The sequence below is a fragment of the Anastrepha obliqua genome, chromosome 5, assembly GCF_027943255.1.
Source record: "Anastrepha obliqua isolate idAnaObli1 chromosome 5, idAnaObli1_1.0, whole genome shotgun sequence".
Lineage (NCBI taxonomy): Eukaryota > Metazoa > Arthropoda > Insecta > Diptera > Tephritidae > Anastrepha > Anastrepha obliqua.
Genome location: NC_072896.1, coordinates 118576522 through 118604295, shown reverse-complemented (window position 1 = coordinate 118604295; position 27774 = coordinate 118576522). Strand labels below are relative to the sequence as shown.

Sequence of the window (27774 nt, the reverse complement as noted above, 5' to 3'; positions counted from 1 at the left end):
TGGTTTTCAGAAAACATGTTTCAAAGTTTTCAGAAGGTAGACAGTAGACTCACGCGAGGGACGGTACACAGGCCTGTAACTCCGAAATCACTTTGAATTCTTGATTTTTGAATTTGAATTCTGCTATAAAATTTTGAGGGTATATTCTCCTATAATATATCTATCCATTGCATTAAAAAAATCGATATTTTGAAGCCGACGGATAAGAGGCCCCCCTTAATCTAACTAAACCGGCTAACCAGCTCTTAGTGATATCGAAAAAAAAAAAATAAATTTGTTGCACAGTACCATTGCGCGCTTTTCTTCTTATGGTAAACATCGTGCGTAATTTCCTCATACTGCCTAACAAAAAAATTGGAATCTCCCTACCACACTTTCGTTCTTCTTATATACATACATACATACATACATATATTTATCGGTGAATAAGCACACCAAAATTCGCCATGACGTGGACGCCAAGCTTGCTGAATTTGCCGCAAAAAAGCTAGAAGCATATTTTTTAAAACTTTACTTGCGCGCTTTCCTTCGAAGCTTCGAAAGGTTGCTTAAAAATACTTGGAGCTTCTCAGATACTCACACATATAAACGATGATTTTCCTAAGTTGTACACAGCCAAAAAAAATGGCTCCTGTTGATATCGCGCAGCAGCTTTTGCTAAAAGCTTCAAACCGCCAACAGCTGTTTAACGCTTTGATGTATTTGTACTTACACGCGTCGTATAGATACATTGGTAGAAATTTAGCTCACACCCCAAATCTAAAATTGAGGCGTTTCGATGGCGCTCAATGGTTGCTACACTGCGTCGACGCGATTTTCACTACCTACGCTCTTTTGCTACGCGGATGATTGGTGAGCTTCGTTTTAACCCAATGCTTTGCCAGCAGTGGCGGTACACCCTTGCACATTTCTACCACAACGCAACACCTACTCCCCGGTTCCTTGGCAACGTTTTCTCTTCGTTCTTTTTACCACTTCGCTGATGCTCGTTGATGTTCGTTTATGCCTGTCGCATGGCAGCGCTGGCCGTTGGATAGCTTCGTTGTTGCCACAACCTGATGCTTTGCATCAGTTCGACCTGGTGAGCGCAGACTAAACGTTCGAGTTGAGCGGTTAAATAGGTGGAAGTATCCAATAATAGCATAAAAATCCTCAGTTAAGTGAAAGTAAGCAATCAGAAGCAGATTACTGCAATAGTCAACACCATTAGCAGCAGCGTCAACCACATTAACCTGCTGCCAACGCCGTCAGCCAAATACCATTAGACTAACAAAAAAAAAAAAACAAAAACAAAAAAAGGATTCCCATTTGTGATCGACATCAGTACTTGTTGACTACTTGGATTCGCAGCAGCAGTTGGTGTTGCTTTGTCAGTGATTTTTGTATAGGCGTAACATTTTCCTTTGTATCGCACAAAATTCGCTAACATATGGCAGCATTTGTGCCATCCGCACTGAATGAAAATATGCAATACGCTTATCGCCAATTTAGCCTTAATGAGGCAGCGGCTGTTGGATGGTAAGTAAGACGAAATTGTCTTTGAGTTATTCCCTGTTGCATGTGTATGTGTGTGTATGTGTGTGCGGTGGCGTGTAGGTGAGAGCGAGGGTAAGTGCAATAAGATAAAAAACAAAAGACTACTGACAAGAAGTTGCGTGCGTCTTGCCAAAGGGTCTCTTTTCCTTTCTAAGTGCTCTTGAGTCAGCTTGAAGCGTCGACAGCCTGATGAGGTGTCAAGTTTAGTGTAAAAATTACACTGTAAGTGTATAAGAGCAATCTGTGGTGCGACCTGTTGAAATGAATGCTTGTGGAAAAGCGTACATACGGACAAGTGTGAGTTCGTAAATTAATAATAGAATAGCATATTTTAGTGTGTTGTCCAATAAACAAAGCTCATAAATTTTAATATGAGTGCGATGATGGAATGCTATTGCATTACTCATTTGTCCACCCTCCAAATTTCAACCTAATTGCGTTGCAATTCCACTGCGTTGATGAAATGCTTGATTTATGGAGACTATCGATTGAAAGCTGACAATAAAGATAGCATACTGTTGGGCGCTTTATGGTTTGCGTAAATTCGCATGGGTGTATTTAATTATGCAGAGGAATGTTTATGCCTGCTGAAATATTACGATTAAAGATCAAAAAAATTACTCTATAAAAAGTGATAATGAATACATCATGACGAAATTTGTCCAATGCGCCTGCCATTCGCAGCGTTGTTATCTAAAAAAAGCGATTTCATTGGAAATATGTTACGGACGCAATAGCGCAATTTGACCTTTCATGTTGCAATTAAAATTATTTCCTATTATTGGTTTTCATAATTGGCTAATAATATTTAGATATAAAAAAATATGTATGTGTCGATGTCTTCACGTAAGCGCTCCAGTTTGCGTAACGTTCGATTTGCGCAACAACTACCACATTTTCTACACCTTAAACTCTGCAAGCCCAACTTGAATTATTAATTTTATTTTTTCATTTTTTTCTAAGTATAATTTCCTCCTGTATGCGAATGGCTTGAAGATTTATTATGAAGATTCGTTGTATTCTTCGGACTGAGCCAATTGTACATTTAGGTGCAAAATCAATGACCTTGTCGAAAGGTTTATAACTTTTGCAATTTTTGCGGTGATAGCAAGTAAAAAGAGCTTATGGAATAGTGGAAAAAGGCAATAGACCCAAGTACTAAGTGGAAGAGGTTCCAGCCTGTTTGTCGAGTCATTCAAGCTTACCCTGCGCAGGTGTGGGGCATGGATTAGTTGAAAATGTGCGCGAAATTTAGAACCCTTTAAACTAACCATCCCCGTGAGTTAATAAAGGGTGGTTAAGTTTTAAGAGCGGTATTGATTTTAAATAAAATACAATTTTTTTAGAAAATTATTGTCATTTCTCTTTATTATGATAATATTGGTATGGTTGAATTACTTGTGGATGAAAATGGTCAGCGCCGCCTCGGCGGCACACCTCCATCCGACGGTCCAAATTTTCAATGACGCTGAGTCATAATTGAGGTTCTATGTCGTTAATGTGCCGAATTATCTCATCCTTTAGCTCTTGAATTGTTACTGGCTTATCGACGTACACTTTTTCCTTCAAATAACCCCAAAGAAAGATCCAACGGTGTCAAATCACATGATCTTGGCGGCCAACTGACATCGCCGCGACGTGAGATTATTCGGCCATCAAATTTTTCGCGCAAAAGAGCCATTGTTTCGTTAGCTGTGTGACAAGTGGCACCGTCCTGGTAAAACCACATATCGTCCACATCCATATCCAATTCGGGCCATAAAAAGTTCGTTATCATCTCACGATAGCGAACACTATTCACAGTAACTGCCTGACCGGCCTCATTTTGGAAAAAATACGGCCCAATGATGACGCCGGCCCATAAACCGCACCAAACAGTCACTCCTGGATTATCATTCGCAAAAATGCGGTAATTCTGCTAATTGACGAATCCACTGAGGTGAAAATGTGCCTCATCACTGAATCATGAAGTGCGCGATATGCATTTTGATTTGAACTCCCGTTTTCATAATAAGCCTGAATAACTTTAACGCGTTGCTCGATTGTACATCTTTCGATAATTCAAATTGCGTTAGTCTGAGATTGAAAAATGTCTAATGAAATGCAGAAAAAAAACTTGACGTTTAGGTGTGGTTTACATTCAACATCGGCCCTTGAAATTTAACCACCCTTTATATAGATTTCTCTAAGGCTTTTGAAAGGGTATCTCACTCAATATTAATTGCTAAACTTGAGCGTTTCGGCTTTCACTCTCAATTTCCTAAGTGGTTAATTTCCTACTTCAATAATAGGCCTGAGTCGTTCGATTTGATAATGTATCGTCTTATTATTTTATTGCTTCGTCTGGTGTTTCTCAGGGTAGTGCCCTAGGTCTGCTACTATTTATCCTCTTCATTAACGCTATTTCTTGCTGATTTTCATTGGGTGATTTTTTTCTATACGCGGATGATCTAAAAGTATATTCTGACATTAAATGTCCAGATGATTCATCCATTCTCCAGTGTAAGTTGAATAACTTATATAGTTGGTGTGTGCGTAATCGTTTGTTCCTTTAGTTTAGTCCATTAGTAAATGTCATTATACTTCGTATGCGAAAGTTTTTAATGTTGTTCCAACAGCTTACTACATCTCGAACTCGCCGCTAAAGTCACTTAGTGAACTTGGTGTTTATTTTGACTCCAAGCTCAACTTCACCACCCACATAAACTTTATTCTTTCTAAATCGTTCACAATGTTAGCCTTTATTCGTCGAAATAGTTCTTCGTTTTCTGATCCCCTTACTTTCAAACTGTTGCACTCGTCTTCAGTTCGGTCCAGGTTAGAATACGCGGTATTCGTTTGGCGACCGTTTCATGCAGTCTATATTAATATGTAGATTAGTGCCTGTTCAGAGAGCTTTTGTGCGTTTTGCTTTGCGCTTCGTCTTATCGGACTCGTTGCTTATTAATAAATCTAATGTCCTTAGAGTCTAGGCGTGTTCTGTTGTCGATGTGTTTTGTCTTCGATAGTTGTGCGGGCTCAATAGATTGTCCGTGTCTTCCGTATCTCCCTCAAGCGTTTTCCGTTGTAATGAACTGTTTTTTCTGGGTATTGCTACATTTCTCCACACCGTATAACAAAACAGACCAAACGTTACATTTAAGGTACCGAAGACGTAATTTTATGTTAAAGCTTTGGAAAGAACTTCTTGTAACTGAAAAAGCTTCCCTGCTGCTTCGATCCGGCAGCAAATTTCTTTGTCATTTCTGCATGTTTCGCTAAGCCAACATCCTAGGTGCTTAAATCGAGATACTCTTTGGATCAGGTTGTTAGATACAAAAATGTTTGAATTCGTGATTTGTTGAGATTTTTTTGAAACAACAATGAATTTGGTTTTTTAGGTGTTAATACTTATGTCGTATTGCAGTCCTTTTCCGCTGACTTCTTTAAAGAGATATTGCAGGTCATACATTTTGTCAGCCAATATTGTGGTGTCATCGGCAAATCGTATGTTATTTATTATTTTGCCGTTGAATTTTATTCCTAATTTGACTGATGACAAAGCTTCTTCAAATATATATATTCCGAGTATAAACTGAAGAGCATTGGTGATAAAACACTTCCTTGGCGAACTCCTCTTTTGATTGAGATATCACTCGTCCCAACATTTTGTAGTCTCACATTTACAGTTTGGCCCCAATATAAGTTGGAAATGCACCTTATTTCTTTTTCTGTCCATTTTAATGTCCATTTGCCTTAAATTATCAAAAGTCTTTTCATAGTCAATGAAGCATATACAAATATCTTTGTAGACATCTTTACAGTTAGATTAGATTAGACTAGATTTGTGGGGGGCTGGAAAAGCCCAAGCACTCAGTCAGTAGGCGATTGTACTACACCCGGATAGATATCAGTAGAAGGAATAGAGATAGGAAAGATAAAGAGTGGATGGTAAAAACGGATAAATTAGTTTGAGGTCACTCTTCCACAAATCTCTTGGATTCATTGATGAATTGTAAGAGATCCGGAACTTTGAACTTTGTCCATACTCAGTGTATTGCAACCCAATATCCTAAGGCTAACTCTGGAAAATGCAGGACAGCTGCAGAGAAAATGCTCTGCAGTGTCGTCATCTTCAAGACAGGATAGGCATATCGGGATGTCCACGACCCCCATGGTAGCCATATGCTGACTACAGACATTGTGCCCTGTGATTACACCCACTAGTAGTCTCAGGTCCTTCCTGCTGAGTTTTAGGCAGAAAGGTCGCTATTTTCCTGTTTGGTTCTTTCACAAAACACTTGGCTACTCTGCGCGAGTTCAACTCAGACCAACGACCTCTGTGGGTAATCGTCAAACTCTTTAGTTGAATCGATGCGGAATTGACACCTGGAAAGGGTTCAGGGCCTAGTGGCATACTTGCAGAGCCTTCACTAACCAGTTTATCAGCTAACTCATTCCCTGTAGTACCACAATGTCCAGGTATCCAAATAAGACTAACTTTGTTGTATTTTGCAACATTGTTCAGTTTTGTCTTACATTCACCGACTAACCGTGGGTTAGCAAGTACTAAGTATTGAAGGTTGAACAGTAGTAAGACTTGAAGACTGAACAAGGCTTCACGCGTTCCCATAGCTTGTTTGAATCCAAATTGTGTACGACTATTGTGAAGAATCTTAAGGAATATTCCTAGGCCATGACTAATTAAACTTATGAGTTGATAATCGTCGCATTTGTTAGTTCTGGATTTTTTAAGGCAACGCACAGTGCGGCCGATTCCCGAAAAGCTGGCCAAAACTCAAAAAATTAAGTAATTGATTCAAAATTTCTTACTCGGGGGTTGTCGCGGTCGCTGATTACGAATTTGATCTTAAAATTTGGAAAATCCACCCCCTTCCACCCCTATTGGCCACCCCCTCACGTGAAATAGCGTATATTCATTATCTCTTCGTATTTATTTCTTGTGCACAAAAAATAGCAATAGCCAAGGTAGCAAGTGGTAGCAGCTGAATCTTGTTTTATTCAGTAACCATTACTTTTTTGAGTAACCTTTAATAGGTTTCAAAGCAGCATATGACGGCGTTGTATTACTATACCGTTTGAAAACTCAAATTTTATAAAAAAAATTGCAAAAAATGTATCTACGTATTGCTGCAGCTAAAAATTTTGTGTCGAGGTATTGATATGTACTAAAGATTTCTCGTATTTTACTAACCTTCCGAAGATGATTCCATTTGGTTTTGTTCAATTTACTCCATTACCAAATTTTTCAAATGTGTACAACTTTCACTATTCATCGACAGTTATACGATGCTCAAACGAAGGCCACGTTGCGACTGAAAATACAGAGGATACTTAGGGTACAGGACGTTGCTATGAACGGTTTTCACTACTCAAGGCATTACTGTAGCCAACCCAAAGACAAAAAAACTCTATCTAGAAACTTTTTTTTCGACTTTTGGCCAGCTTTTTGGGAATCGGCCGCACTGTGCAACGGCACGAAGGTCGACTGCAGCCACTTCTTTGGATACACACCAATCTATCTATTGGAACTGAATTCTAATGAAATTCAACCCACTAAATGGCTAATGGTGCTTATGAGTAGCTTCACTTTTTCATTAATTTTTTAGTTATCAAGCTCAGCGGCGTTTGCTTTTAAGCCATGAGATAAAAAATCAGCTTTGCCAGCCTTATGCAGTACAATTACAACAAAATATATATTATTAATGAAATTGCTAATGCATGCATCAATGAAGGCCGCAAACAAGTCTAACAAAATGTGGCGCTAAATTGATTTCACTTTGAACGGAACCCGCGCGTTCACTAAAGCTTACATTAGATATGCCAACACTAATTAAATAGATTAAAAGTTTAAATGCTATTAAAGGGGAAAAACAGGATATAAAAGCTGATAAGTTGGCATAAAAACAACACCAAAAATCTGACAATGGGACGTTTATTCACTCGCCGCAGGCAGTAGATATCCACGGGCTCTGAGACTTTAGGTGTATATGTGAAGCCGTTATCTGTAGTTAAACACTTTTTCATTTCTTGGGAAGTTTGCTGATATCACTGCATATGAACCTAATTACCGCTATGTAAATACTGACTCAGCAATGCTGAATAATACTGAAATAGCTAAATTTGGGGAATAAGGGATTGCGAGCACAATTGAGTGCTCCTGAAATGTTGTGTATCGGCTTAGCAGGATTTCATGGAAAATTTTGCTTGGTGTTTTCGACTTACAGGTTGTGTTTAAAGCAAATGTTTCAAACTAATCAATAGGTATTGGTAACTTTTTGGTATCAAAACTTTTGCAAAAAAAGGTGTTCAAAATCCGAGCACAGTGTTATTGATATGTAAAAAGAGTAGTTGAAAAAACTATTTGAAATTTATTTGCAAATGAATAGTAATGGAAAAACACGACCGTTCGCTCGGTGAGACATTTATTGGAATTAATCATTAATGCAATATATTTATATTTGTATTTCACACTATTTTTCTTAAACGGATAAAGTCGCATGCCGATGTCGATAACGTATCTTTATATTATTTTATTGCTCCTTTCGGTGTTCCTCCTGGTAGCATTTTGGACTCATTGTTCATTGTAATTTTTATTAATGACATGACTGAATATTTCAATTTTTCTGAGTTTATTTTAAATGCAGACGACTCAAAAATTTTTAAAACTGAAAAGACTAACTAATTCATCGGTGCGGTGCTTTATACTGCTGATGAAGTTCATCACATTTTTCATGTCAAACCCTGCTGTATCAGTAGGCATAGAAAAGAAGTGAGAACCAAGATGTCTAAATCTTAGTCTCCTGAGAGCAGGGCAGCTAAGAAGAAAGTGCTGTGATGATTCCATCTCATCCTCCATACAGCTAACGCAAAAAGGACTCGAAGTAATTCCGAGTCGCTCGGCATGTATACCGCGCGGATAGCGCACTGTGCGGATGCCCACGAAATTTGAGAGCTGAGATTTTGCCATCCTCCGAAGATCCCTCGAACGTCTGCCATTCACGCGTTGCCAGAAGAATTTCGCAATCTTACAAGTTTGTGTTGAGTTGACGCGAAGCTCATCGCCAAGCCAAGATTAGAGCGCAGGCTGTTAAGGGGATTCGCTATGCCACTATGACCAGGTATGCAGATGAGCCGTATGGCAAAGAATGCGAACGCGATCGAAAGTGAAACCAGGCATTCCCCTACCAGTTTCGAATGCAACGTCATTAAGCATAGGGCCCTAGTCGCCGCTTGGCTATCGGAGTAAATATTTACTTTCTCGACAGTTATTATAGAATTAAGAAACCTTGTATTGCTAGATTTACGAAATGAATAAATTAATATGTTTGGACCCGCTAGATGGTGTCTAGTGATATTCTAAAGAAAAGCAAAATTAAATTATAAGTTTTATTTTTTTTTATATCATACACGGCAGCCTTTTGTGATTAGTCGGGTGATTTTTAAATAGTTTGACACTTTAAAATGATAATACAAATTATAAATATTGTTGGAATAAATTCATTATTATTAATTTTATTTTATTTTAATCAGGTAGACAATTTCATGGTATGTTTTTTTTTTGAAAATGACATCTGTCGTGTGTCGGCCTTGGCTACGAGTTACTTGGTCCATTCGATCAGTAATCAATTTGACCGTATGACGCCAGTGGTGGCTTAAATATTGCAACAAATCGATTGTTAGGCACTGTGGGTTAGGTTAGATTAGATTGGAATGGTTGCCCAAGGAATGAGCACACTTGGACCAAGATAAACGGATTCGTCCTTTGTGATACCATTACGAAGGAGGTGAGGTGAAAGTGAAAAAAGCACTGTGGGGCAAGTTGCGGTGTTTTGTTGGACCTAAATGTTTTAAAAATAAAAATTTAGTCAGCATGGCTCGATAGCGCTTGCCATTCTCCGTAACGCCAGCTTCTTCCGCCGCCAGTGTTCTTTGAATTTCGCGAAGAGATTAATTAATTAATTTTTTTTTCAAAGTACATTTCCACAATTTGGAAGCCTTGTTCTGGCGTTAAACGATTCATGACGACTTCCCAAGCCGTACTGAGTAGAATTGTCAACGCAATTTACCATTCTCAGCTGTCAAATCATATTTATCGATATCGATAGTTCTCATGCAGCTAAAAAAACACCCGATACAAGTACATATTGCAAGTAATATTAAAATTTAACACAACTAGCCCTTTTACACAGGTTTTGAAATGTTTTTAGCTATTGCGCTGACGTTCGTTGATAAGATTTCCATTTTCCACTTTTGAAGCTAAAATTTCTTGTGTTTTGAATGCAATTTTCGCCAATTGTGCACTTTACAATTTCTTGTTTGTCTGTCTGTCATTTGAACACCTTTAATAAAAATCAACTTTTACTCAGAAAATTCGAATTCAAGCGTCATTCAAAACACTGCCGACAACGAAATAGAAATGACAGTGGAAATTCTCGCATAAGGCTGAGCAATAAAACTGGCAGTGAGACTGACAATTGAATAAATTGCACTCCATACACACCATTTATTTATCGTGTTCGTCCCAACACCTGCCCAGTTGTTTGCTTTGTCAAGTTTTTCGATTTATTTGCATTGCTTTAGAATTTGGTTTCTCTAATTTTTCCTTTTTTCACGGCATTCAGAAAGTATAGTAAGTGAGTGAATACTCGCACATACACACAGTGACATATAACTAACTATTCTATTTCTATATGTGAATGTAGTTGCGCAGAAAATGTATATACATATATGTACTGCCATGCACTTACATACTCACAGGTGCATATTTGTTTGTATAGTGATTGAGTTCATTTTACTCGTATGAAAAAAACTGGTGCTTGCAGTTCTTATTGTGTTGGCTTGATTGGTTTGAACGTGATCGCAATTTTTACAAGTAGGTACACATTTTTCGTTTTTCAATTTGCTTTTCGCCATATTGATTCGATTCACTTTTTACTTCAACTTTTTTGAAGTAACGCTCCGTGGTATTTTTATGTGTTGCATGCCACAAGAGTATTCAAAAATAACGTGAAAATTGTAAACCAACCAATATTGGTGCATACCGCATAAGAAGAAAATATATTTGTGTGTATGTATAAGAGGTTTGTTGAAAGCAATGGTGGCTTTTTTATGTTCATCAATTTCTATTTTGTCCCCTTTCAATTAATCCTTCTCACATACGGTGGCGAGCATAACTGATATTTGAAATACATTTTTAGTTTTTTAATATTTACAATGCATTTCGAGTTAAATTTTTCTTTTATTTTTGATTTTTTTACAAATCCAAATTTTGAACTTTTTAGGCTGAACCTTTAGAAATTGTTTGGTCATGAAACAGCAAATGATGGAAAAAGTTTTTATCTGGTAGCGGCTGCCTTTCGGCGTCATTTCTGTCATGAAAAGCTTAACAAACGACTGCCATTCGGAGGCGACTTAAAACTGAAAAACGCTGCATTTCTAGAAAAACATCAAGACGAACACCTCAAATAGAAGAAGGAGCTCGGCTAAATACTCAAATACCAAAAAGGATGTAAGCTCAAAGAGCGATGGTCCGGTCTAGAACGCTGCAGAACTGCATAGTGTTTTGTGGCAAGTTCGAACAGAGAACTGTCAAGCCTTCTACTAAAACTTGGAAGGAAAGACGTTCGGTAGATGGTCGGTATTATGGAGTCAACATATGACCACCATTGGAATCATTGAGGGCCCAATGTGCCTGTCTTGCTTGGAGCCTGTCTCTCTGTAAGTGCCCTGCCTTAACTAGACCAAGGCTACGGATTTTGGGTTCCGATGTCGTGAGAATGAGTAATATTCGTTCTCCAAAACTAGAGAATATTTACAGATTTGCCACAGAATCTGGAAAATTTTCACAAGACTAACTACCTTTGTCTCTGTCTCTATCCTTTCCTATCTCTTTCTCTGATACTTTTCTCCTTTACTTCTTTCCAGAGCTCTATATACAATGGGCTTTGTGAGTGTTTTAGGAGCCATCAAATCTCTTGGTTCTCCTTGGCTCGATCTGTTCAAATTTCAATTTAAGCTCAATGTATGAATAATATAAAGGGTGATCAATATTTATTTTTTTCGGTTTTTAAATTGAAATAAAACAACCAAAATTCAAACTGATTCGGCAAACTTTATTTTTTTTTTGTGTAGAACCATTCATGACATTAATTTTTTAAAGATAACCTTTTTCAAATGTTGGCCGCAACTGCGCTGTAATTCGGCCATCGGTAAAATCAATTTTGAATGACTCGCTGGAGGGCTTCGGTCGGTATCTCTTGAATAACTTTAGGAATGTTGGCTTCCATTGCCTCATTCGTGGCTGGTTTATCCACAAAGCATTAAGACTTCCCATTCCCGCACAAATGAAAATCCAAAGGTATGATATCACACGATCTTGGTGGGCAACCCACTGGTCCGAGAGGAGAGAAAAATTGCTCACCGAAACAACGACGCAGTAAATCCATTGTTTCATGGGCTGTCTGGTTGATGGCAAGTAGCGCCGTCCGCCGTCTTGTTCGAACCAAATGTTGTGGAGATCACGGACTTGAAATTCTGGTATCAAAGAGTCGTTCATCATGGCGCGGTAGCGTTCGCCAGCCTCGCCTTTGAAGACATATGAGCCAATAACTCCTCCAACCCATAGACCGCACCAAACTGTTGTTTTCAATGGATGTAATGGCTGTTTTTGAATGGCTTCGTGGTTACTCTTCAGTCTAATACGATAATTTTGCTTATTGACATAGCTATTAAGCCAAAAATGGGCCTCATCGCTGTACATCATAAGTTGGCCTGAGCGTTGGTTGGTTTGGTTGGTTTAAGTGGTGATTCGCCTGAGCGTATGATGAACATTTTTCACAGAGCGTCGATTTTCGCAATAGAACTGTACGATTTGTGAACGTTGCTGAGGCGTAAGTCTGTCCATGATGAAATGTTAATCAATAGTAAGAAAAATAAGTATTTAGTTTGACAGTAGTTACGCGTGATCTGCCAATCTGATCACCTTTTATATATTTTAGTATATATGAGATTATATATCAAGATATCATATACCCGCATTTGATTTTCATCCACTAACTAAGTTGCTTAAACCACTTAGATCTTTTTAAGAAGGAAACTGGTCTTAGGGTCATCGAGTGTTTTGTGTTAGACAAGCAATCTCGTTAAACTAACTTAACCTAAGCTACAGACCATGGAGCCTATAAAAGCTGCATTGTCGAAATTATTCTAAAAATTCGGATTAAAAAGTTCAAAATTTAGATGAAATTTTTATGCATTTTTTTTTAATTTTGTCTAAAGTTTAAAAGTTTGATTTGGGGGGTTTTGGATAAAAAAATTGTAAATATTAAAAATTAATAAATAAATCAAATTTTAAAATAGCAAAACTAATAAATTTTGATTTTTATTCTAAAAATTCGGATTAAAAAGCTCGAAATATAGATGAAAATGTTTCGAGTTGTTTTAAATTTTGTTTATAGTCTGGGAGTTGATTTAAATGATTTTGGGTGAAGAATAAGCAAAACTAAAAGAAATTTAACTCGGAAAGCTTTTTATCTATTTATTTATTTAATTAATTAATAGTCTAAAATATAGAGTATTTCTTACAGACCATGAAAACAGATTAATGCTGAATAAACTAATCAAAGTAAAATTAAACTTATAATTAACTAGTAATGAGTGAAAGAAAAATATATATAATTTACAGAGGAAGATTATTAGATAATACTAAGAATTTAGTTCAACAATTCATTTGGAACCAATTTGAAGTGATTCTTTGTGGAAGAAAAATCTAGATCAGTATGATTTGAAAGCGAATTAAAATCGCCCAGAGTTCTAGAAATCGGAGCATTGGAAGCATAATTAGTTCTTATCATCCGTAAGCAGAAAAAATCCTGATTCCGTAAACGTCGCTGAGGAATATTGAAATTGATTTTCTCGAGTAGCGATGGGGAGTCAATAACCCCATTTATCAGATCGAAAAGGAAAGTAATGGAGAGAATAGCCCATCTAATATCTAGTGATTTTAGATTTAAGAGCAAGCACCGACTTTTATAGGATGGAATTGGATTAGTGAAATTTAAAGAACGCAAAGCATAACGCAAAAAGCCTTCTGGATACGTTCAAGCCTACTAATATGACAAGCATAATATGGCCTCCAAATAAAGACGGCGTATTCCAAATTCGAACGCACCAGAGACGTATATCACAACTTTAGAGTATATGGATCAACAAAGTCCGAACTAAAACGTCGAATAAGCGCAAGTACAGAATAAGACTTTGAAATGGTGTGATTTAAATGTTTTTGAAAAGAGAATTTAGAATCAAATACCACACCAAGATCAGTAATTTCTCTTCGAATGGATAAACTAGAACCACAAATGTGGTAGGAAGTGGGTATAAGAGAACAAGAAATATAAAGACACTTGCATATATTTAAATCTAACTTATTTCTTTTACACCAAGCAACAACGTTATCTAAATCAGATTGAAGGTGTAAAGAGTCCACTGTACTTGCAATCCCCGAGTATATCTTTAAATCATCGGCATACAAGAGAAAATTTGCGTTGTTAAAACAACTAGAAATGTCATTAAGAAAAGGTTTAAAAAGTAAGGGACCCAGTATAGTTCCCTGGGGTACACCAGAGGGCGCACTAAAAGAAATAGATGAAGCTCCATCAACATTAACAACACATTTCCGAGAGGAGAGATAGGATTTAATCCATTTTAAAAGAGTGGAATGGAATCCTATAGCACTCAATTTGGAAATTAAAATCCTGCGATTAACTTTATCAAATGCTTTTGAAAAGTCTGTGTAAACAGCATCAACTTGAGTTTTTAAACAATGATATACAATATTCAGAGAACACAGCAATATTTGAAACAGTAGATCTACCTTTCATGAAGCCGTGTTGGTCTGCTGAAATATAACGATTAACTGCGAAATAAATTTTTTCTTTCACTATTAATTCAAATAATTTTGAAACCGTGGATAATTTGGCAATTGGTCTATAATTAGCAATATTGTTTTTATTTCCACTTTTGAATACTGGATTAATGGTTGTTACTTTCCAGGCATCTATGAATTCTCCTCGTTCAAGGCATTTGTTAAACATTAACCGAAGTGGATAGGCGATTGCAGAGCAGTTTTTAAGATAAAAACAAAAATCATCATGCACTTAGTTATTAGATTAAATTCATTTGAGGTTTACACTTCGACCTCATGGTGTTTTGTGCCATCTACTCATCCACACCCAGACTTCTCAGTACCTCATCCAGTCCTCTTATAAAACTCAGGATGGAGCTGAGTTGGACTGAGCGGATGTGCTTTTCTTCTGGCTGTAAATAGCCGAGATGTCTCAACCTTCTGCGCGCTATAGCGCGGCATTCAAAAAGAAAATGCATTGTAGTCTCCTGGGATTAGTCGCAGAAACGATCGCTCAGCCATGCTCGCCATTGTATAAAAAACTTATGCCAGCGCTTTTTCCAGTTTTCGAAGCATTTCTGCATGATCTGCATTTTGGCATGCCCTGCCATTTTTGCACGTCTCAATTCAGTTTTACAAAAAGAAAAAAGTCTCTGAGGGCCAAAGCAACAGTCTGATTATGCTTTTGTTTTGCCAAAAAAAAAAAACAGAATATGTGAGCATGCAGTGACGTGTGAGCTTGGCATTAGTATGGTGCAATATCTATGACCGGGTCGTCCACAGTTAGGCAAATGGTGCATAACTTCAGGGAAATACATCTTTTTGATGTACGACTTTCTGCCATGAACTCACGAAATCACCATGCCGTTATAGTCGGAGAAAACCGTGAGCAAAGCCTTCACATTAGACCGAATTTGGCGCGCTCTTTTGGGTCTTAACTCTTCGGTGCACTTTCGTTGGATTGGCGGGCCTTAATTTCAAAGCCATAATCATAAATCCATGTCTCGTCTCCAGTTCCCACTCCTTTGAACAAATGCGGTTTTTCGTTGATCCTATTCCACAACTTCTGGACGTTGCTCATACGACAGTTATTTTAGCCATTTTTGGCTTTACGATAGAAAAAAATCACCAAGCACACCACAACACGTCTAACCTTTATATCTGTCAAAAACAAACTAAAAAGGCAAAATAGCTGATAATGTGAAAATGAGGGTCAACATAGCGTAAAACAAAAAATAAAAATAAAAAAAAATTTTAAAATTACAAAATCTGCTGCGCGCGAAATTTAAAGGCGACCTTTCTTATTTTATCTATGAATTTTAAGTGACCCGCAAGAATACTTTTACAGTGGGCATGCACAGGTGTGAGCAAACAGCCAACACACTGAGTGAAATAACAAAATTGAAAAAAAAACACAAATTTTATATATGAAATTAAGTTTGCGCATTTATCTGATTACAATTTTTCCCCGCCTCATTTTAATCCCTCTTCACATTTGTCAGTTAATTAAAGTTTTGTCAGCAGTGCTTTTTTTCAAATTCCCATTGATTTTTAATTCTGTTTGCTACTGCGGCGATTCTTTTTCACACGCAAACATGCACACACACAGGCAGTATTTAGCTGCCCTGCAGGAAAAGCCTGAACCGTAGGGTTTTTACCGCACACATTTATTTAAACAAAAAACAATAATTATATGAATAAGTTAATCGATTATATATTCGCCGTTGTTGTTTGCAACCTCTTCCCACCTCTCGACCTATTTGTTGATGCCGTTGCAGTTTTTAATTACCTCTTTGTTATCGAAGAAAACGCCCTTCATATGGTTTTAGAGAGAGCGGAAAAGATGGTAATCGGACGGCCAAGATCCGGAGAATACGGCGTATGCTGAAGGAACTCCCATTTGAGCGCTTGGAGTGCTGCTTTGACGACTTGTGCAACATGGGTCCTGGCTTTTTCGTGAAGGAGTATGGTCTGACCATGTCGATCAAGTCTTTTCATTCGATTAGTCTCATTCACGCGATGCAGCTGGGCAATGTAAGACTCTTTGTTGACCGTGGCATTCTTTTCGAGCATTTCCCAGTGTACCAATCCATCACAGTCTTCTTTGGATGAAGATCCTTCTTGATTCTCGGCTTTAGCGTATATTCTGGATCCACCCACTTCCTTTCTTTGCTTATGTGATTATGATTATAGGCACCATTTCTCATATCTCGTGACGATTCGGTGCAAAAAGCCCTGTTTATGAACGCCTCTTGCTCGATGACGGGCGAGATGCTGAGAAGCAATTTGAACGCGACTTTCTTTGTTTTTTGTTTTGTTGAGTTCGTGAGGCACTCAGGCTCCCAATTTTTGGTAAATCTTTTTGAAGGTGATTGATAATCGTTGTATGATCGCAGTTTATTTTTTCCGCCAATTCACGTCTGTTTTGGGTACCGTTCTACTTCAAAAGGGATTCGAGCCGTTCTTCAACGAATTCAGAAGGCCTTCCGCTGCGGGACGTGTCATCGACGTCAAAGTCGCCATTTTTGAACTTTGCAAACCATTTTCGTGCTGTAGACCCGCTTATGACAGCTTCTCCATACACATCGCAAATGTCCCGGGCTGCAAAGAATGCGGTGAGAGCGGAAGAGGTTTGTTGAATTTTTCAAATTTTTGTAATAACTGTGAAAATTGAATTTATATGGTTTTTATTAGGCAATCATCTATATTTTTATACAAATTTACATTCAAAAAAATCAAAAAATTGTAAAAATTGGTAAAATTATTGATATGGCATAATTTTTATATAGGCACTTAGTTGACCTCTAGTACAGAAATACTCTGGTCTAACTTTCTTGCTTCAAAGAAAATGTGAGCACTAGTCGCCTTGAACACAGTGTGAAGTCACTTTTACGTTAGCTTAATTTCCTACTGGGTGTGTACAATAGATGTATGTATGCATTGACTCAATATTTATTCATCTCCTTGTGTGTGTGGTATGAGCAATCGGTGTGCGCATACAAAACGATGCTGTGTCATTTAAGCTCGTAGGTTCGTGGAGTCTGAGGTTTGTCGGATTGTGAGGTTGTAGAAGTAATTTTTGTACTATGAAATGACCTGTGTTACCAGCAAATTACATTAAAATGGCGTGTAATAGATTTGTATGAAACTGTACACACACACTTTAATACATATTTACGTAAGTGTATGTGTATTAAGGGATCACTGATTTTTTATCGCAGCAGAAAAAGGTAAAAATAATAGCTTACAAATCATTATGAGATTTTGCCTGCGATTGCCATTTTTGAAATTATCCTTTGTGGGGTGGAGAGGGGGAGCGAAAAGGTATCGAATGAGTGGAACTGTACCTTAGTGCCATGAAGAATGGTTGCATGATTTTAAGTTGAATTAAAATTAATCAGATTATGGGTATCCATTTTAGTATTTGAAGCAGCTAAATAAGTTAAAAGGTTCTTCGAGTGACAGGTTTACAAATGTTATGGAAATCTGAAGTTGGTCCAGCATTTTTCCGACTTTTAGCAATCATATTTTGCGGAATATTCCAGAAGAAGTTAATTATCGAAATCGAAACCCATATTTTCCTGAATCGATGGTACCGAAATTACATCTACAAAAGGTTTGCCTAGATTTGTTGGCGCTTAAGTGGCCTAAAAAACTGAAGCGCAGTCTTCATAGTGCGCGACATTTATATAAAGTTTGCTGAATGTGATCTGGTTCTTTCACTTCTCTATAGTTTCTATAGACATCCTTAAGCGAGGTTTGGAAACCGACGGTGAAATGGGAAATCATGTAGTGTCTTTTTAGTATTCTAGCTAGAATTCATGTGGTTTTCTTTGAGAGAAAACTTCTGCAGGTATTCCTAGAAGTCCACCTGCTGTTGATAGATACGCCAGCCCTCTTCTTAATTTGTGTAGAAAGAATACTTGGACTCTACTCACAAAATCTCCTGTTCTTTTTCCTCTCGCCTGCTTCTTCATTTGCTGATGCTGTCCCGGCATCCCGTAGAAATTGAGGCTGGGTTGCCAAAGAAGTTATCGGGATCTTCAACTTGCTTAAAAGTATTTTTCATGTTAATTGTATTGATGTAGACTAGGCAAACAGAATATAAACAAAAATACCTGTAAATAAAATTGATGTGCCGATCTGTGGCGTTGGAATGAAATCACTAGATGGCCGCTGATATAAGATTTTTGAGAAAATATGTGTCGTAAGGCTTTAAAGCATGAAATCTTGCACCCTTGACGTTGAAATCAAGCGTACCTGGGAAGAATAAGGCTTAGAGAATAAGAATAAAGAATAACAACACCTAAAAAAAAAGAAGGTATGACCCAAATAGTGTTAAAAATGAAAGAATACATCAGATTGAATATTTTTTCCTACTTTAGTGCTCTATACAAAGATTTATTAAATAGCTACCGATTCTTTTATAAATTTGTTTTTCCTTACAATAAGAATAATCACCATTAATAATATCAGATTAGAATCAATCCTGCTCAGTATAAAGTCGATACTTATTTAATATGGAACAATTTTTTACAACGACACTGGGCTGGGTAGGCAATTTCAAAGCAGAGTCCTCTCTCGATGCACGAAAAAAATCTCTATCAATCACTAAACGTACCGGTCTTCCTGTATTGGGAAAAATATTTGGACAATAACGAACACCGATGGACGGTTATTAGGAGCTTTCGAGAGAAAAATTCTTCGAAGATCTATGGTTCGATTTGGTCACTGGTCGCTGGTGGAACTCGCAAAAGGAAAACGTCCTTATCTACGTTGGAGAGAACAAGTCGACGACGATTTGACCACCGTTGGTGTTTCTAACTGACGTCAACGCGCGCAATGCAAAGGCGATTGGAGCAACATTTTGGTACCAGCTAAGACCAACCATCGATTATAGTGGTCAAATAAGGAATATTTTCCATCGAGCTCTGTTTTGAAAATTTTTTACTGAAGAAAGAGCTTTTGAAACCATGCAATAATTTCACTTTCAACTGATTTCCAAAATTTTTTTTTATCCAAAAGAGCAGAACGAGAAAGCACTTCACTGATCAAGACATTACTACCCATTAAAAAATAATTACAATAATTAATGACCACTTGTCATGAAAAGTTTGGGAATAACAGATGCCGTTTCAACGCGAGTCAGCGAAGAAAAATAGTTTCAAACTAAATTTATTGCATTCAATCTGATTAGGTTTGCTCTCGGTTCCGGTCTATTTCCACTGTGCGTTGTTTCCGCACTTAGGTAATAAATTCTGTGCACCCGGTTTTAAGGCGTTTGACTCCATCTTTACATTCACCGCCTTTCTGCGTCCACTCTCTAAGTACTCTGAAAGAGGTCAAATGCGTGAGGTGGAAATTAATTAATTAATTCTGTTAATTTTATTATAACTAGGGAACTGAGAATAATGAGTCTTTTGTACTCAAAGATGATAGATTACAAAATTTGACCATCCAAAGCAAAATTATGAGAATAACTACGTGTGCCTTGTCATCCGAGACTCGGCATATTTATAGACTCTATGAATGCCTTCAACACACCCACAGCAAATCGTTATGGTCAGAACAGCGACTGACTGGACGAGTGTATAAATATGCCGAGTCCCCGGTGACATGGCGATCACCAATCAGTTGCTGTTCAGACGGTTTCGATTTGCTGTAGGTGTGTTGAAGGTCTTCATTCATATCGTCACAGCCTTCATATCTTTGGCGATAACAACGCAGCCCATTTTTTCATGAAATTTAAGCACTTGGGAACCAACTGGTGCCCACGACGCACACCCTAATAATTAACCAAAATTTCCTCAACGGATCCATAACCTATGTTCAAGTCCTCTGCCAGCTTTCTGATGGTCTGCTTGTTAATTTGCCGTTATTTTCAGCTTTTCTTTCGCTTTGTTGATGTTTTCATCAGTCTTCGATGTCGACGGCCAGCCACTACGTTCGCCATCCTCAGTGGACTTACGATCGTGTCAGCTGAAGCGCTCATGCCACTCGTAAATGGCTATTTTCTTTAGAGTATTTTCATTGCCGAAACAGTTTCTCAACATTTCTAAGGTTTTCGTACCATTGAATCCATTTTTAACGCAAAATGCCGGCCACAATCGGAGTTGCGAACAATCATTTTGAACATACAATAAATTCTAAATAAGTTTCAGAAGCGACCCTTGCAAACTAAAAAATTTGCCCGATAAATCGAAAAAGCTGCTGCTGAGCTGTGTTGTATTTATTTTGAAACCTGACAAACATAAATTCAATTCACACTGAGCTCGTTAATTCAAAATTTAACACTTTGCAGAAGCAGCTGTCGTATTTGTGTAAGAAAGGCAATATAACTTTCGCATTTCTTGCTGTGCCGTGAGGAAGGATATAAAGCTACTGCAGGAATAAAGTTTAGAAAAAAAACTCAACACGTGCGAGGTATCTTTTTGCTGAAAGATACAAGAAAAACAATTACGAAAAAATTCCACAAATTTTCTTATTACTCTGCTTAAAAGTCTTCCTTTGTTAATAGGAACCTAAATATATTTGCAGCAATGCACATTTGTTTACAAAAATATATATTTAAATATTGTATGTAAGCGCAGAAAGCTTGAATGGGCTACGTGAAGCTTAACATTTTGGGAATTGCAAAAGTTGCCGTAATAAAAAAGTAGCAACTTTACTTATAAACATAAAATGAATGAACAACAAGAATTCAAGCTGCAGGCGAGGAGTGGTAGAGCTGGCGAGCTAAGCTTACAAAAAAGCATAAAGTGGAAGAGGTGCAGCGGAGGGGCTTGAAGTAGATGCAAACAAATTTATAAAACACAAATTGTTATGAAAATTACAAGACCAAAAAAAAAAAAAAATGCTGAGACAAAGCAGCAGGCCACGAATAACAGGCAGTCGATAGAAAAGAGCAACCCTAGTATGGCGAAGAAAGTGACTGAGAGCAGCAGACAGAGATGGAGACAAAGTGGAGAGGGTGGACTGCAAGAACAATCGAAGCGGAAAGGAATGGAAAACAAAGAAGTGAGTGAAAAGTTGAGCATGCAAATTACACAAATTGTTGGAAGGCATCAGAGGCAGCATCGGCAGTGCGGCCAAAAGCAAGCGTGTGGGCGTGTGGGCGTGTAGTAATGTCGCTCGCAATTGAGGTTTGTGTTTAACAAATGGACTCCTATGTGGCTTCGCCGTAATCAGTAATGAGAAAATATAGAAGCCAATGAATTATGCTCTTTGTGGCATCAAAAACTGAGGAGTTGGATGGGTAAGACATAATTAATATGAGGGTGGTATCAATAAAAGTTAATGAAAGTCAATGATTTGTACCCAAGAAAGAAGCCTAATGAAGTTCCTTCGAATGTGAAATTCAATTAAATCAAATAAAGTTAAAAAAATCGTCTTGTTTCTTTAATCCCAAATTAGTGAAAACTTTGCTTGAGATGTGAGCGATCGCATAGGAAACAAATTGCAGCCAATGTTGTTGTTTTTGTTGTTGTTTGAGTGGTTGTTTCCCCACAAAAATGTTTTACTTTGTTTTTTTACATACAAATATCGGGTGTTTTTTAAGCTGCATGAGAACTATCGATATCGATAACTTCGTTTACAGCTGAGAACGGCTAACTGTGTTGACATTTCTGCTCAGTAAGATTTGGCCAGTCATTATGCAGTCTTTGAAGTGCGTGGCATTTACATGAAGGTGCTGAATGTTTTCTGGCTCTTTCATTTCTTTAAGCGAGACTTGGAATCTGGTGGTCAAACTGCAACTACGTTTGATTCAGCTCTCAAAACTTTTTTGTACCGAACTCTATTTACGGTATAGCCATCAAAGCCGCCTTCGATTTTTCGATTACTTCCTTTCGGCTGTTCCTCGTAGTGTTCTTTATAAGGTTCAGTAAAGTTTTGCAAGTAATTATGAATCCTTTAAGCCAAAAAAATGTGGAAATTTATTTTGAAAAAAAGGAAAAATTAATTAATTAATCTGCGAACTTCATTGAGCACTGGCAGCATCATGGGACCTTAGTTCTTTCGAAACGAAAAAAGAAGCTGCCTTTACGGTGAACGACGAGCACTTTCGAGCCATGCTGACTGCCAATTTTTGATGCCAAATGTCCAGATTTATTGGAAAAAATAGTCAACAATTGAACTGATCGAATATACTATGTAACTCGTAGCCGCGTTGGGCAGAGTGTAATCAAAAATATTCATTCCAAAATCTGAAGTGCTGTCTTTGAAGTGTGGGGCACTTGCATGCGCACTGCTGAATGTGTTCTGGTTCTTTCACTTATTTATAGTTTTTGTAGAAATCTTTAAGCGAGTTTTGGAACCCGGCGGTCATATGGGAAATTTTTGAGTGACTCTTTAGTATTCAAGTTAGTATTCGCATAGTTTTCTTTGAGATAAAATCTCTGCAGGTATTCATAGAAGCCCACCTGCTATTGGGAGATACGCCAGCCCTATTCTTAATTTGCATGATGGAAAGAATAATGAGATGGCGCCTATCGTGGTCCCGTTACTTTGCTCTCAGCGAATTTGACATCAAGTTACGTGATTTTAGCTCCAATGTGGCCAGATTACCATTTTCGTAACTTGATTTAGGTTTTTCTTTTGTTATTTAGTCTCGGAGTTTTAGTTCTTTCTTCATGACATTTTTCTAGCCTGTTGTAATTAAAATGTAATGTTTATAATTAAAATGTAATGTTTATAATTTTGTTAAATATAAATTTTGTTTGTTAAAATATTCACTCAGTTTTATTTAGCTTTACTTTTTTTTAAACATCTTGTGGCATTGCCCGCAATTGCAGGGTGTTATTGGTGTTTTTCTGTCTCTTCCGTCTCTCACTACTGCAGTGTTGCCAAGTTTTGGATATAAAAACGCACTAAAATTCCCATTTAAAGAAAATAAAACACCAAATTTTTCTTGAATCACTTAAAAAACTTTGCATGCGTGACAAATTGTCTTTAGAATGTGCGTTTTTTTAAATAAATGTGTTGTAGTTATGAATAATTTAATTTATGAGTTTTTTGTTAAGGGAACGACTTATTTGCTATTTTTGAGGTTATGTAACTAGATAAGGTACTCTTTTTGTAAAAAATTCAGCATGGTTTCTTTAGTATTTTCTAGTATTTTGTGGCTTATTTTTACAATGAATACACCTCACTAAGCATTGATGGCCGGAAGAAACGATTACACCTCTATGGTTTTAATACGCATTCAGTAAATTCAAACGCCTTTTAAAATGTGTAAAAAGGTTTTCAATCTTAAAAAGAGTTGAGAGAGAGGCATTTAATATTCTTGCACAGCCTTAAAAGGAGCAAAAAATTAAATTCACACTTTCCAAATTTTATAGGAACCAACTAATTTACATTGGCACTAAAATCTTCTCAGAATGACCTTTTTTAACCTTCTTTTGTATAATAATACAGTTTTTTTTTAACTTAAAGTTTCGGTAGCTTTAAATTAAAAAAATAAGAAACAAACACGAAACGTCAAAATTTTCTCATTTTCGGTATAAAAAAGCACTAAATTTATTGCGAAGAGCAAATGGTTGGCAATACTGCACAACTCGGAAAAACGTCACGTCACACACTCTCTGATGCGCGCAATCTTCTTTCTATCATTCCTGCTTAATTTGTGTATAGAGAATACCGAAAGAGACATTAATACTTTTACTCTACTCTCAAAATTTCCTATACCTTGTCCTTTCGCCAAATTTTCTTGTAATAAAAAATTCAATCCAACTGTAGGTCCCTGCATTTGTGGAAGAACAGAAGTGTACGCACTAATTATATATTTTTATTTAATACATAGAACCATGCTCTCCATGCACTCCATACACCTAAAAGCTGATATTTTCATAGTAAAATTTTTTGTGAAGTTATGAATTTTCGGTGATGACTGACAGTATTTCTAATGACTTCTGAGTATTTTAGCCCCGCCACCTGAAGAAACAGACACTGCAGAATTTGAAAATGCTTGAAGTGATTTTTCATTTACTGATTCAATTTGCTTGTTTTTAAGATTTCCAATCCTCAACAGTAATTTTCACTTTCGCACTTCTTCTCCTGTGACCCATCTTTTCCACTGTTTCCAATTTTTTTCCTTGAATTTATATTTATTTTACGTGCTCATCAATTTGGTTCAATTTGTACATGTGTGTATGTGTGTGTGAGCTTACACTTGCTTGCAGTTATTTATTGAAAGTTTAATTAAAACGTTCAGTGGAAATTTTGTTTGGATTGCTTGTTTGAAATTGTTTTATTTTTCATTTGAATTTATTTCACTTTTCTCCGTAGTTTTATTCCCTTTCACTTTCATCTCTCAAGCGTTCTAATCAAACTTTGTCCTGCTTTGCTTCAAAATATTTGCAACTTTTATTTATTAGTTCACTTAGGGCTGGTGGTGGGTTCTTTAACAACACCTCAACGCCCACAATAGTGGATACATGCTCCCACCTAATCAGCACTCTCAGCCCACAACTTGCTCAATTCTGATGTATGAATATATGTAAGTGTGTATAAATGCGTGTGTGTTTGTACGTATTTGCAGTTTATGGCAACTTTGCCGTATCGCAAGTCTTGACTTGTATCGTTGTGTGTGTATGTGTTCTCTGGCAATTGTGTGTAAGTTGTAATTCGAGTTCAAGCAGACCCTGTCTTCTACTTCCCCACCCCTCTCACTTAAAATTAGCTGTATTAATACAATTAACTGTACGAGTGATTCGCGAAAGTTTGCAGTCATTACAATTCTCTCTGCGCTGCGGCCATGTGCGAGTTGTGTTGAGTGGCAATTGAATATTGGAAACTCATTCCTTCAACTGCTCGCTGTGCTCACACAAGTACTACGAGTGTATGTATGTATGTATGTATAACTATGTGGAAGCGGTCGCAAATGGCAATTAAAAGTTTCTAACAATGTTTCCCATTTCATGCTTTAAAGTCACTACTCGTTAGTGCTAATTATACCCCAGACGAATCCCGAATAATCTACGAGATGAGAGAGTAGTTCAATACTTGTACTACATATTAAAGCTTTTAAAACTTGTTGCTGCCAATTAAGAAATTTGATATAATTTTGTTTTGTCATGTTGTCACAAGAATTTATGAAATCCGTGCTAATAAAGTTACAAAATTTAATTGTGGGTTACTAAAACAAAGCGTTTGCCTCCTTGGACTGCTGGTCGGTCGATAGGGACCAACCTCTGTTTGAATGCAGGTTTTTTTAGATTAATGCATTTTTAAATACTACTTCACTAGGTTTTTGCCCAGAAGTCACATTTAAGTCCCATATTCCCATATAAGTTATTGTAGAAATTGAATTAGGAACGTACGAGCTGCGGCCTGTGAACAGCAAATGGCTATAAAGAGCAGCTTTTCGTGGCAGAATAGCACTTGCAGGCTTGCCATAGTCTGTTGAGGGACGATTGGTATTAGCAAAATATTCTTTTATTTCATGTTTAATGCCCATATTGGGCTTCGATTTCGAGATCTAACGAATGCTGGTAACACAAAAATCTAGTTTTTTAAGAATTTTTGTTTAATTGTGTTTTCTTGCTGACGTTTGCTGATTTCATCTGCTGAAAATAGACGTAAGCCAGTGTTGCCCAACGTTGTCAGAGCTACCAGCACAAACGCAAATAAATTTCTTTTAAATATTTGAGTTATTAATTTGTATAAACTCCGAAAATGCTGTGCTGCTCCTCGTAAAGCCGATGAATGTTGGTTTGTTTTATTAAATTAAATTATATTAAAAATAAAAAAATTGAATGAGCATTTATAATGGATGAAATGGAGTGATCTAATAATATGTAATAATAATATGAATAAGTATATATTCAAATATGTAAAAAAATAAAATGGTTTTTTGATCCTACCGGGATACCGATTTGGTATTTACGTCTGGCGGCCGTCGTAAGCAATAAGCTCAATCGTCCGTTACATTTGTCTGCTGTTCGTCTTGTTGTATTTTATCAATACGGCAGTTCTTCTGGCTGTTGCGTTCGTCTAGCATCAGTCCTTCGCCTCCAATCAATGTTGCGAAATTCCACGATAATTTGTGTGGCAAAATCTTAAACTCCACTTTTCCACACATTTTCGGAACCTTTCGTTGAAAGGATAAAAATAATAATTCATAATTTTATTGAAAGCTTTCCAGTTTTTTGTTTTACTATTTATGGAGAAAGATTTCCATTTATTTACTATTTATTTAAAAATAAGTTATATGAGATTTATAAAAGTAGTATACTTTGTATGAAGAACTGAAGAGCATTTTTGAGGTTGGTAACATTGCGCATTTTGAATTTCTTGGTAGTATTTTTGTGGTGCATAATAAGCGCCTTATTTTATTATTTTTATTTAAGACTATTTTAATGCTGCAACTATTCAAAAATAATTACGGTTGCATACGGGTATACAAAAAAAAAAAGAAAAAGTAAAATCGTAAAAACAACCTATCCAAAAAGGGAACACTATAGTGAAATGGGTTAATAATACCAACTCTTTCCATCAAATTTGATTGTATCATTGCTAAACAGGATTTATCTATCAACATAAACACCTTTTGCAGTACTTTTTTCTTTTATTTATTAGGGCTTATTCAATATAACAGTTAATAAAAAGAATTACAGTGAATATAATTGAAAATTTGTTCTTCCGTCCTTTTTTGTGATTAAAAATCATTTCATAATTGGACAAAATATAATAATATTAAAGTGGAATTATATTGCTGTGCCAATACTTTTGTTTATCACAGTATTGTAGTATGGAATACAATATTTTTTAGTCGCATGAAGAAATTATCAAATTAATAATCACGCCAAATTACTTCAAAATTCGCTTTCTCTGCCGAAAAATATCAGTTTAACTTCAAGGCGGTGATGGTAGGTGGTTTGTTTACGCTTTTCTAAAATTTATTTCACTATTTACCATTTCCCACAAATGCAAATAAATCTATGAAGAAAAATATTTTCTCTCTTTAGTCGCAATCAGTAGGGCAATACTTATGTTTTGGTGAGAAAAACTAAAAGTTGAAAAGAGTTTTTCACCGTTAGGAATCAGGAGCTCTAGTATTTATCACTTTTGGTGTGCGCATATGGATGGCGGTGCCGGGTTAAGAGGACAAAAGTCAATAGCACAGCACAGCGAAACAAAAGCGAACAGCAATAAGTACCTATGGTAAATGTAAATAAAAAGCAAAAATGCATAGAGTGCATCCGCCATTGAAGTTATAAAATCGTATATTTTTTGGCTTGGTTTTTTATTTGTTATTTTCGAAAGTTTCATTTTTCATTGAAAAGTTTTCACACGAGAATTTCTCAGGCGGCGGCTTGCAATTTCATGGATACACA

At 36.8% G+C, this 27774-nt stretch overlaps 1 protein-coding gene across 1 annotated transcript in view; it reads left to right on the top strand.

Annotated features, from left to right (window-relative positions):
• Positions 1-1091: 1091 nt before the first annotated feature.
• The window catches only part of LOC129248948 (probable serine/threonine-protein kinase cdc7), a 74162-nt gene continuing 47479 nt past the window's right edge, over positions 1092-27774 (top strand). Inside the window, exon 1 of the mRNA XM_054888557.1 lies at positions 1092-1518. Within this exon, the coding sequence (XP_054744532.1) occupies positions 1458-1518 (61 nt within the window). The 5' untranslated portion in view covers positions 1092-1457. The remainder of the gene's footprint in view (positions 1519-27774) is intronic.